The sequence below is a fragment of the Siphateles boraxobius genome, unplaced genomic scaffold (genome assembly GCF_051911475.1).
Source record: "Siphateles boraxobius isolate OS27281-9 unplaced genomic scaffold, OSU_SipBor_1 183, whole genome shotgun sequence".
NCBI classification, from domain to species: domain Eukaryota; kingdom Metazoa; phylum Chordata; class Actinopteri; order Cypriniformes; family Leuciscidae; genus Siphateles; species Siphateles boraxobius.
In genome coordinates this window covers 910,001-922,500 of record NW_027508792.1, presented here as the reverse complement: position 1 = coordinate 922,500, position 12,500 = coordinate 910,001, and the positions used below count along the sequence as shown (strand labels likewise).

Below are 12,500 nucleotides of genomic sequence, written 5' to 3'. Positions count from 1 at the left end.
TGTGCGTGTTGGTGTGTGTGTGTCAGTGAGTGTAAGTGTGTGTGTGTGTGCAGAGCCGTATTATCCATAAGGGCACTTGGGCCAGTGCTCAGGGGCACCAACCAATCACAACCACTTGGCGGGCACCACATGACACATGCTTTAAAAATATTTTTCGTAAATTGTTATATTATTAACTTGAAATTCTTGAAAGACCATACATAACTCGTTTATGAACACTAATTTAACAATAATATTAAATTATAAATAAATAAAGATTACATGACCACTATCACTCCCCCCTCCCCAATCTGTCAGAGTTGAGTTGGTCCACAACAAGTACACGCGCAAATGTGCCATTTTTTTAACGGCTTCAGAAAATTAATCTAAATCCAAAATGGACAGACGTCAATTGAGTGGTTTTGCAAAAAGAAAGTTAAAGAAAGACAAGGACGCTAGACGTTTAGCTACAATTCAAAATGTTCCAGGGATCGAAAGTTTTTTTGGGAGAACATCACGGGAATTGCGATCACTAGCAGCGCTCAGTCTGACGAAGCCGGAGCTAACTGTGGAGACGGTAACAAAGAAATGGACTTTTGGGATGTAGTTGACACCTTTGCTTGCACAAAATCAAGGAAGAAGCAGTTCTGCTAAACTTCATACATGAAAACGTTTTACCAGATTTAGTGCTACACTTATTGTCTCTTATTTGTTCCCCACCAAATAATGTTTTTGTTTCACTAAATGTTCAGATTTTATACAATTATTGTGCACTTGTGATTTTTCTAAATTTTACTGCTGACTTACCCACTAATCTAGTTTATAATCGAAGTTTTGTCATAGATTATGATCATATTTTTTTTTTATTTGTTGTTTTTCTTTATAATGAAGTTGTCTGTAGTAAGTAGATTGTGTTTAACACACAAAAGAGTTATTATCAGTTCAACACACAGAGTTATAGAAATTCGACTTGATTTTTTTTTTTTTTAACTGCGCTGGTAAAATTATTAGCTAACGCTACGGAGGCCATAATATTTTTGACTCATGGCTGAAGTTAAGTTTCTCCAGCTCTCTTCAGGTTGGCAAAAAAATGCATCTAAAAATGCATCAGATTGATGCTTTAAAATATGGAATATTAATATTTTCTTACTGTGGAGCATACCCCCGGACTGAGGTATAGTGCCCAGGGGCACCACACTGTCTTAATACGGCCCTGTCTGTGTGTGTGTGTGTGTGTGTGTGTGTGTGTGTGTGTGTGTGTGTGTGTGTGTGTGTGTGTGTGTGTGTGTGTGTGTGTGTGTCGTGACTCACGTTGGCATTTTGTCAGGTCGTCTTTACGCGACTCAAAGCCCGAGCGACAGCTGCAATTAAAACCGCCAGCGAGATTCACACACACCTGCTCACAGCCGCCGTTAAAACTCACACACTCGTCCACATCTGCAGAAAGAGGGAGACAGAGAGAGACGTCAGCTGAGGAGAGACTAAAACATTATTATTAGTAAAATGATTATCACTACTATTATATTTATGTATTTGACTCTTTTATCCAAAGCGACTTACACTGCATTTCAAGGTACACATTTACATTCTTATCATTTCTTGCTTTTTGCCTCACACACAAAATTTTCCCTGGGAATAGAACCCATGACCTTGGTGTTGCAAGCGCCAATGCTCTACTGTTTGAGCTACAGCTACATTTTATTATTATTACAATCATAATTCAAGACGTTATTTTAATTTAACCAAATCAATTGTGGTACTGTAAAATAAAACAATTGAGTATTTAATAATTGCAATACTATTACTGTACTTAAAAATAACATTTGCATACTTAATAACTTATACTTATTGCATACTTATTGTTATTAAAAAATACATGTATTTATTAAATTATAAAAAATAAACAAATCAATAAAGAAATTACTGTAATTACTGTATTACTGAAATTACTGTAATTACTAATATGGTTATTGTACTGTAAAATAAAAATAGCATTTATTAATAATAATAATAATAATAGTAATAATTATTATTACAAATGTTGTTTTTATTTGATTAAAATATTAAAATTAAACAAATCAATGAAGAAATTACTATTGCAATACTATTACCGTACAAACATTTAGATTTGCGTACTTAATAATACTAATAATAATAATTTTCATTTTATTATTCAAAATTATTATTATTGTTTTTAATAATAAAATACATTATTATTATATTTGTTATTTATTGTTAACATTTTTATTTTATTAAATTATTGCAAATCAACAAAGAAATTACTTTTAAGAAAGTAATTAAGAAAATTACGAAAAAAATACTAATGTTAAGACGGTTTTAATTTCTTTGCTTTAAAATGTTAAACCAGAGAGCGTTTATTTTCACAAAAAACCTTAAAGCTTCTTTTTTCTTGAAGACAAGTTGAAAAACATACATCTAAAAAAAAAAAAACCCTCAGATTTATGCAATTAACGTGGATCATATTTATACAGAAATCGGTAACACTTTATTTTGCAGTGTCCTTGTTACATTTGTTTCATGCACTTACCGTAGTAATAACAGTAACTTATGCATAATTAATGTACGATTGCAAATACGATTGACTATTAGCATATAGTTTGGATTGGCGGTATGGTTCTGGATCCTGGCGTAAAATTCTAATTGTTTTCAATAGGAGCGGCGCATTTTTTAAACGCCATGAGCGTAACGAGCGTAACGTGTATTTAACGCTTAAGCGCTGAGTGCCCCGCGTTTTTTATTGGTCGCTGAGAGCTGAAACATTTTCAACTTTGGGAAAAACGCTGCGCTAATCACTGTCACTTTTTACACAGCCGTCCAATCACAAATACCACACCGACCAACTGTCACAACATTCTTTCTGTACAACGACATCAACCAGCAGAGCTAACCGAACAAAATGGATGAAAAATTAATTTTTAGTATGAAACAAATATCTGCGAAATCAGTTACAAGTAAACTGTGCCGCGGATACTCTGTATCATAGCAACGAATCGTCTCAACTGAAAAATCACAGCACTGCCAAAACGCTTTCAAGCGCCCACAGCTAGGCGTTTTCAGCAGAGCGTCTAGCGTTTTCAGCCGGCTAAAACCGCTTTGGTGGACACACGGCCTTAGGGTAAACCCAACAGAACCAACATGAATGTATTGCAGATATCATTAATGTCAATAGTTTAATGTAAAACGAAATTTGAGAGTTTAGTCTGATTCAAAGGGGAATCAGCAAGACAAATCCTGACTGGAGACAGGTGGAGCTGGGGAGGGAGGAGGGTAATTTGCTCCTGAGAAACGCAATAGCTGTTGATCATACTGAAGGAGCTTATATATGAATACAGTGATAGACGTCGTATTCCTATAGACCATATGTGACGGAGAAACGAGGGCGCCGCCATCTTTAGAATATTGTCTTTGAACTTCCGTTTTTGCGGTCGCTCCGTATATTTGTATCGCATCGCTGTCCAGGACTAATTAGCTGGTGAAGTTGATTTACTTATTGTAGAGATAACGAAAGTTATCATGAGCATTGTAAAGCATATGTCTTAACAAATAGACCTTGGAAATTTTTTAAACGAGCCGTTCATTCATAACTACGCAAGATCAAAACACAACGAGCTCAGTGCTGAAAAGGGGGCGTGGCTACATAAGGTCTATAGGTAGACTTGGATCAGCTGAGAGTCACTGATGAGAGCTTGACTAACGTGACCTGCCAGAAACTCTTATTGTGAGTGATTCAGTGCAACTCAAAACGGCTCTGCTTCTCGCCTGCTGTCATCTAGTGTGTGTGTGTTTGAGTTGATGTGAGTGTGTGTGTGTGTGTGTGTGTAAGAGACAGCGTGAGTTTGTTTGTGAGTGTGTGTGTGTGTGTGTGTGTGTGTGTGTGTGAGTGTGTGTGTGTTACCAACACAGGTCCTTTGGTCGGAGTCCAGCTCCCACCCTGCCCTGCAGCTACACTGAACGAGACCTTCTGAACCCACAGAGCAGATCTGATCACATCCAGCGTTCCTCAGCGCACACGAGCTCACGTCTGAGAGAGAGAGAGAGAGAGAGAGAGAGAGAGAGAGAGAGAGAGAGAGAGAGAGAGAGAGAGAGAGAGAGAGAGAGAGAGAGAGAGAAAGAGAGAGAGAGACAGAGACAGAGACAGAGACAGAGAGAGAGAGAGAGAGAGAGAGAGGGAGAGAGAGAGAGGGAGAGAAAGAGAGAGAGAGAGAGAGAAAGAGAGAGAGAGAGTGAGAGAGAGAGAGAGAGAGAGAGAGAGAGGGAGAGAAAGAGAGAGAGAGAGAGAGAAAGAGAGAGAGAGAGAGTGAGAGAGAGAGAGAGAGAGAGAGAGAGAGAGAGAGAGAGAGAGAGAGAGAGAGAGTGAGAGAGAGAGAGAGAGAGAGAGAGAGAGTGAGAGAGAGAGAGAGAGAGAGAGAGAGAGAGAGAGAGAGTGAGAGAGAGAGAGAGAGAGAGAGAGTGAGAGAGAGAGAGAGAGACGTTTAAAATTCTTTACTCAATCAAAAATTACATTACACACTTAACAGTAATACAAGAATTATCCAAAAATGTTCACCAAACAAAAGATAAAGAGTCATCTTCACACAACACAAACAACCCACTATTAACTAGGGATGGGCATGATTAATCGACGATCGATTATTGATCATTAAGAATTTCGTCGATCACGTTAATTTGTTATCGATTATCATTAAACTAATGCTGCTGCTTTGCGTAGTGTGAGTGGAAAGTGAACGTGTTCCCCGGGCTGGTCAAGTTAGCGCGGAGGTACCTGTGCATCCCGGCAACGTCAGTCCCCTCAGAGCGGGTGTTTTCAGCGGCTGGACTGAAGCCTCGTTTACACTCGACGCGTCCGCACGAGCGCGAAGGTGAGCGCGGCAAAAATGACGTCATTGCGGTATTCGGTGTTTCACAGGCGAGCGCGTCGAGTATAAACGCCTCGTCTGTTTGGGGAGGTGCGCGCGCAGTCTGTGGAGACTCGCGCTGCAGAGCCAGGCGAAAGTGTAAACGAGGCTTGACGGTCAGGTTGCGGTCGCGTCTGACCCCAGATCATGTCATCAACATGCTTATCTTTCTCAACAAAAATCAGTAGACTGGTGTAGAAGTTGTATGTGAGTTACTAGTTATTTTTTATGAGGCTTTGTTAAGTAGCCTAGCCGAATTGATTGTTACAGTAGGTAGGCTAATCTTTCTCACTCTCTTTCTCGACTCCGTTCTTGGATAGTTCTGAGTTACATTTTGACAAAACCTGTCAGATCTAAGTATTATTATGTTTTTGGTTAAGTTATTGTTTAACATGATTTTTTTTATTATTTATTATTTTGGAACAAACGAGGGTCTCTGTTTAAGAACGCAAACTCGCAGCTGCAGGTTCCGTTGCTTTCGAGCACCGCAGCGCATATATATCTTCAAGTTTAGCCTAACCGAACGTCCAGTTTTACTGCCACAAGTTGATCATCTTGTAATAAAGATCCAATCGAGGAAAAACGCGCTGTATTTTTGTATTTTCATTGCATTTTTAATTTATAAAAAGTATATAATATAAAAATAAATAATGAATTTGAATATAAAAATATTAATGATTAATCGATAGTCGATCGTTAATTCTCCCGACGATCGACTAAGAAAATTTAATCGAATGCCCATCCCTACTATTAACCCACCATTTGTACATAAATTCAACCATATTTCCTGTAGTTTTAAAGAATATATATTCTGCCCTTATTCTTGATTCAACAAGTGCTGTAAACAGACTTAGAACTTTAACAATTCGTCCTTCAAGAGCAAGTCTACAAGTCTTCCATATAGCTAGTTTCGCTTGCCCAAGTATAAAATTAGCAACAGTACAGCGATCCTTGTTCACTTTAGAATACCTACAGCCATAAATAAAAAGTACTTCGTTAAAATCAAAACCCAACCCATCAATAATTCTTCCCAGCAATGCAAAAAGTGGCACCAACCTTGGACATTCAATGAAAACATGAAAGACCGTTTCATGACTATTACAGGCATGACATAAGGGCAAAACATTCAAAGTGAATTTGGACACAAAGACATTAGTGGCTAATACACAATGTAATACTCTCCATTGTAGATCACCTGAACGTTTTGGAAGGGGACTTTTATAAAAAAGCCTCCAAGAAGGATTAATCTCATCTGCAACTGTGAGTTTTCCTCTCCATTTTGTATCAGATCTATCATGAAGATCTTTAAAATAAGCTGTTTTTACACAAACCTGATACATATCTTTTTTTCCCACTGTATGAAAAACTAGCCCTTTTAATCTCTCAAACTTTAGCAGCTTCCCAACCTGACTAGTTTCAGGGCAAACTCCAGGGCACACACCTAAAATAGGAAAAGCGAGATGTGTAGGCCCACCCTCTAAGGAAAGCTCTACAAACTGAAAAAGAGAAGAAGGAAGAGCAGCTTTCAAGCCTGAAATCAACTGCTCTACCACCCTCACAGACCTCAAATCAACCTGCCTGGCAACATCTTCTGCTGATCTCCACTCTTTTAAGTCTAAATTAATCAAGTGTCCTACTTTAGTAAAACCTTTCTTCAAACATAATTTAACTATACTATTAGATACGCAAACATTCCCTAAAAAAGGATTAAAAAACAGTGGTTCTTTCAAGCCATAATGATCATTTTCAGATCGATTCAACCTAAACACTTCCCAAGATTTCAAAACCGATGCATAGAAATTTGCACCAAATTTAACATTTTCAATAAAAGGTGACATCAAAAACAGGTGCTTATCAAGAGCACTACCACAAAGGGAACTTAGTAAAGTTAGTCCAAATGACACCCAAGGAATAAATTCTGTAGAAAAAAGCAGTCTCTGGGCAGATTTTAGTCTCATGGCTCTGACTTTAGCTGACAGTTCAATCAGTCCTTGTCCTCCTTCATTTACTGGCAAATATAAAATTCCAGAAGGAAGCCAGTGAAAACCACCCCAAAAAAAATCAACAAAGCCCTTCTGTAGTTTTTGTAGTAGCTCCTTTGGGGGGTCAATAACCGTCAAACGATGCCACAGCATAGATGCAGCTAAATTGTTTACAACAAGAACCCTCCCTCTATACGACAATTGCGGGAGAATCCACCTCCATTTCTGTAAGCGACCAGCCACCTTTTCATAAAAACCTTCCCAATTATTCTGCATGTATTGCTCTGTTCCAAGGAAAACCCCCAGCACTTTAAACCCCTCTGAACTCCAGGGGCAGCGCTGAGGAAGTTTTGGAATAGGCCTACCTTCTTCCTCCCATCGGCCTAATAACAAAGATGAGCTTTTTTCCCAGTTGACTCGAGCTGAGGAGGCTTTTTGATAAATCTCAAGAGCCGCTTCCAGATTACACACATCTTCATTTGATCTTATTATTACAGTGACGTCGTCAGCATAAGCGCTGAGTTTAACAGTTACCATCTCTGATGTAAAATGGCCCGCCGTTGAAATACCACAAAGTTGACGCCTCAGAGCCGTTAGCAATGGTTCAATGGCCATGGCATATAAAATACCTGACATACTACATCCTTGCCGTATGCCTCTGCCAACTGAAAAAGGTCTTGTGAGTGAACCGCTTATTTTTAAGAAACTATAGATATCAGTATACAATAATTTAACATAAGAACGAAAAGAACAACCAAAACCGAATGCTTCAAAACATTTAAAAAGAAACTCATGATCCACACGATCAAACGCTTTTTCCTGATCCAAAGATAAAAAACCCACATTAACATTATTATCTCTGGCAAATGAAATCAAATCACGAAGTAGAAACAAATTATCAAATATTGTACGTTTTGGAATACAGTATGACTGGTCTACGTGAATTATTGTTGATATATAGAGTTTTAATCTATTAGTTAACGCTTTGGACAGTATCTTATAATCCACTCCAAGCAAGGACACTGGTCGCCAGTTTCTTATATCCGCAAGATCCCCCTTTTTGGGTAGCAAGGTGATAAGCGCTCTTCGTAGACTCAGCGGTAAGGTGCCTCTTTCAAAGCACTCTGAAAAAACTGAGAACAAATCTTCTCCAATCACTGACCAAAACTGTTTATAAAATTCTGCCGTTAAGCCATCCAAACCCGGAGCCTTTCCTGAAGATATATCATTAATAGCAGCAGCCAGTTCGTTCATCTGCAAAGGCTGATCAAGCTTGGCCTTATCACTCTCCATCAGATGTGGTAGATCCTGGAGAAGTGTTTCTGTTATCTCTCCATCACATGGTTCTGCTCTATAAAGATTTTCATAAAAAAGCAGTGCTTGAGTAATTATTTCATGCTCATCAGTTGTTTCACCTCCTTCTGGAAGTTTCAGACGACTTAAAATTTTTCTATCAACAACTTTCTTCTCCAAATTGAAAAAAAAAGATGTTGGTGCATCCATGCAATTAAAAGATGTAAACCTTGCACGAATCAGAGTCTCTTTGGCTTTCTCTTCCAGGAGATTGTGGAGAAGAATTTTCCTTGTTTCCAACGCTTCAACAGTACTTCCATCATATTGCTCAATGTTCAGCTGCAAAATATCTTGTTCAAGTTGTCTCATTTTGTTTTCAAGAGTATTCTTGTTGTGGGCAGTATACTTCTGACAAAACATCTTGACTTGAACTTTACCAATGTCCCACCACTGACTCAGGGACTTGTACTGAGATTTACTCTCTCTCCACATCTCCCAGAAAAGTGTCAAAGAGTGCACAAAGTTGTGATCCTGCAAAAGCTTATTGTTAAAACGCCAGTAGGGACATTTAAATGTGCTCTGTGCAGATATAACATTAACAGACATATAATGGTGGTCTGAGAAAGGAGTAGGAATAATACAACTATCAAAAAACTTTTCACAAACACTTCTTTGTACATAAATTCTATCAAGTCTTGCTGCAGAAACCCTATTCGAACTTACTTTTATCCACGTATATTGTTTTACATCAGGAAAAGCTTCTCTCCAGACATCCACAAGATCATAAAAAACTATCAATTTTCTAAAAACATCTGCTGACGGACTATGAGGTTCTTCATGATTCCTGTCCACTGTATGATCTAAAGTGCAGTTAAAATCTCCAGCCAAAACAATAAACCTACCCTGTGGGACACTGCTTAATGCTGTATGAAGTTTCCCCAAAAAAAGTGTACGTTCAGTCCCAATATTAGGGGCATATACATTGAAGAGTGAAAAATTGAGCCCATGTAAAACAACATCTACTCTTTGCAATCTACCTGGTAGAACATCAAAAACGCTCACATTCTGTTCCTTAAACTCAACTCCAAGAAGAATAGCCACCCCTGCACTGGTACTAGAACCATGACTCATAACAACCTGTCCATCCCATTCACTCTGCCACTGAAATTGATTATTTACATCTGTGTGAGTTTCCTGTAGAAAAACAACACTACTTTTTTTCATAATAATATAATCAAAAAGACTAGTCCTTTTCAAAACCTCACGACACCCATTAATATTCAAAGAACTAAATCTCAAAGGTGCCATAAAAGGAAGCAAAAAATAACCAAACAATAAAGTAACTCCACAAGGGTTATTTGACAACCAAACTATACTCATTTTTTACTTTGCAAATTCAAAGAACTTCTAACGTTACTCAAAAGTTTCTTGAGACGGTACCGTTTTGGTTTATCAAGCTCTTCAAAGGAAGCTTTTCTCATAGCCATGGTGCCGGACAATAAAAACAATTTTACATCCGGAAAATATGAATCAATTCTCGGTTTACGAAGTCCTTTAGTAGTATCCAAAAAGTGATTGATCTGCTGAAGTGAGTAAAGTTTGGTCTTACCTCCAGAGATGAGCTCCGAATCCGCTGCGTAATCTCTCATTAACTCCGTATCATCGTGCTCATTGTCAGAGTCATCCATTAAATCCACAGGGTTTTGAGATAAAATGTCATCTTTACTCTGTTTAAACGCTTCTTCAGTTGTAGTATCACTCTCAATTTTATCAGGCTGCGCCTGTCCTCCATCGCAAAACAACTCAGTTTCAGGCTGCAAACACACCTGTCCCGGGCTCGTCTCCGGCTGCGTTACAGCGGGAGCATGACTCGGCCCGGCCGCCTCCTCAACAGCCCCCGCCAGGCCGTCTCCAGAGGCCTCCAGCACCGGTCTCACTTCGGGCACATCACCGGCCGCAGCGAGCGCTCCGTCCGGCTGCGGTTCTGACGCCACAGCCGTCGCAGCAACATCTGCGCCGGCCGCCCTCTCGCTGTTCTCCGCACCTGCAGCCGGAGCTGGCCTGTCTCGCCTCGGGCAAGTTTGTCTAACATGTCCAAACTCACCACACACAAAGCATTTCATTGACTCTGAACTTATAAACACAGTGTAATCCTTTCCCTCAATACTCAACTTCACCGACAGATTTAATGGATCACTCTGAGAGTTCAGAATCATTAAAGCCTGACGCCGAAAAGACATCACGTGTCTAATCTCGGGATTTTTACATCCAAGAGGAATCATTTTAATAGGACTTACTATTTTACCATACCTCTGGAGAATTTGCTCTAGTTTTTCATTTTTAACAAACGGAGGTATGTTAGATAAAATGACTTTCTTGGCTGGGCTTGACAAAGGCAAAACAGGCACAAAAATGTCTTTGATTATCAACCCGGTTTCAACTAATTCATCCACCATTTGGCTTTCACTAAGAAAAAACACAATTGCTTTGTTCATACGAGAGGCAGATTTTATATTAGCACCACCGATCGCCGCACTCACAGCTATCAGGCAATCCTCCACTGATACCACGGCCTCAGGCATACACTTACAACCATGCTTAATTGTTAATCGTGAGAGATCCGCCATTTCCGACCCCATTTACCTCACTCTCTGACCGAAGTCAGGGGAAAAAACTAAACCTATTAACTATAAATAAGTTATAAGAAAAATAAATAAATAAATAGAAAAGTAAAGAAATCTCACTCAAACAAAGAGATACTTTCACTCCCAACAACCGGCTCCTTCCACACTCACTCCGCACATGCGCAGAAAGAGAGAGAGAGAGAGAGAGAGAGAGAGAGAGAGAGAGAGAGAGAGAGAGAGAGAGAGAGAGAGAGAGAGAGACAGAGATACTTCTTACATTTTCTAAATGAAAGAGGTGTTACTTGCATCATGCAAAACAGTGGAAACATACTCTCAGGGGCGGACTTAACCAATAAGCGAGGTAAGCAGCCGCTTAGGGAATTACAACAGTTCCAGGTTACAGAAATTGTGACGCATTATATTACAGTGTAATAACAAATATGGTTAATTAACTGTAAATAATCATATGGTTGAGGAGATTCCCCTTTCTATGTAAAGCGCTCTGAGTGCAGAGAAAATCTACATCTAAATGTAATGAATTGTTATAATTATTATTATAAATAGTTAGTTTGTGAATTCAATTGTATTTAATTTTACATTAAGAAAATAAAGTTCCAGGTTACAGATATTTTTAAAATGCAGTTTATCTACAATGTTGAAAAAAAAAAACAGAATAGGAGAAAAGTAAAGAAAAGAGTGTTTTGAGTTTAAAGTTTGACTGTTGGGGCCCCATACCTGGAATCGCTTAGGGCCCCCAAATCATAAGTCCCCCCCGCACACTCAACAACACAGGCATGCATGACGTACTGACGCAGGTTGTGTTGTGATGGTCCAGTATAAGAGGGAAGGGACAGTGACACGCGTGACCGCCAGCAGTGTTCGAGCACTCGTGAGAACAGCCTCCATTCTGGAGTTTACACTCGTCGATGTCTATGAAACACACACACACACACACACACACACACACACACACACACAGACACAGACACAGACACAGACACAGACACACACACACACACACACACACACACACACACACACACACACACAGACACACACAGACAGACAGACAGACAGACAGACAGACAGACACACACACACACACAAACACACAAACACACAAACACACAAACACAAACACACACACACAGACAGACAGACAGACACACACACACACACACACACACACACACACACACACACACACACACACACACACACACACACACACACACACACACAGACAGACAGACAGACAGACAGACAGACAGACAGACAGACACACACAAACACACAAACACAAACACACACACACACAGACAGACAGACAGACACACACACACACACACACACACACACACACACACACACACACACACACACACACACACACACACACACACACACACAGAGAGAGAGAGAAAATAAGCTCCAGCACAAAAAACAGACTCTTTAAAGGTACAATATGTAAGAATTTTGTATCAAAATATCAAAAAACCACTTGCACCGTGTGATATTTATGTGCTTCAAAGTTTCCAAGAATTTGTAAATTCAGAGAAATTTACAATTTTAAATAATGGCTCGTCTCGTGTAACTTGTCGCCTGTCAATGACGTAATATCCGCGTTATCCCTGGTTTCCGCTCGTACTGCCGCAGTAACCATGGCGACAGACGTGGACAACTGCGTTACGTCTAGCGGCGCGCTC

At 39.5% G+C, this 12,500-nt stretch overlaps 1 protein-coding gene across 1 annotated transcript in view; it reads right to left on the bottom strand.

Moving 5' to 3' along the window:
* The window catches only part of LOC143741280 (uncharacterized), a 33,080-nt gene that overhangs the window by 5,387 nt on the left and 15,193 nt on the right, over nucleotides 1-12,500 (bottom strand). The window contains 3 exon segments of the mRNA XM_077233706.1: nucleotides 1,291-1,416; nucleotides 3,896-4,021; nucleotides 11,602-11,724. Of these exon segments, the coding sequence (XP_077089821.1) occupies nucleotides 1,291-1,416; nucleotides 3,896-4,021; nucleotides 11,602-11,724 (375 nt within the window).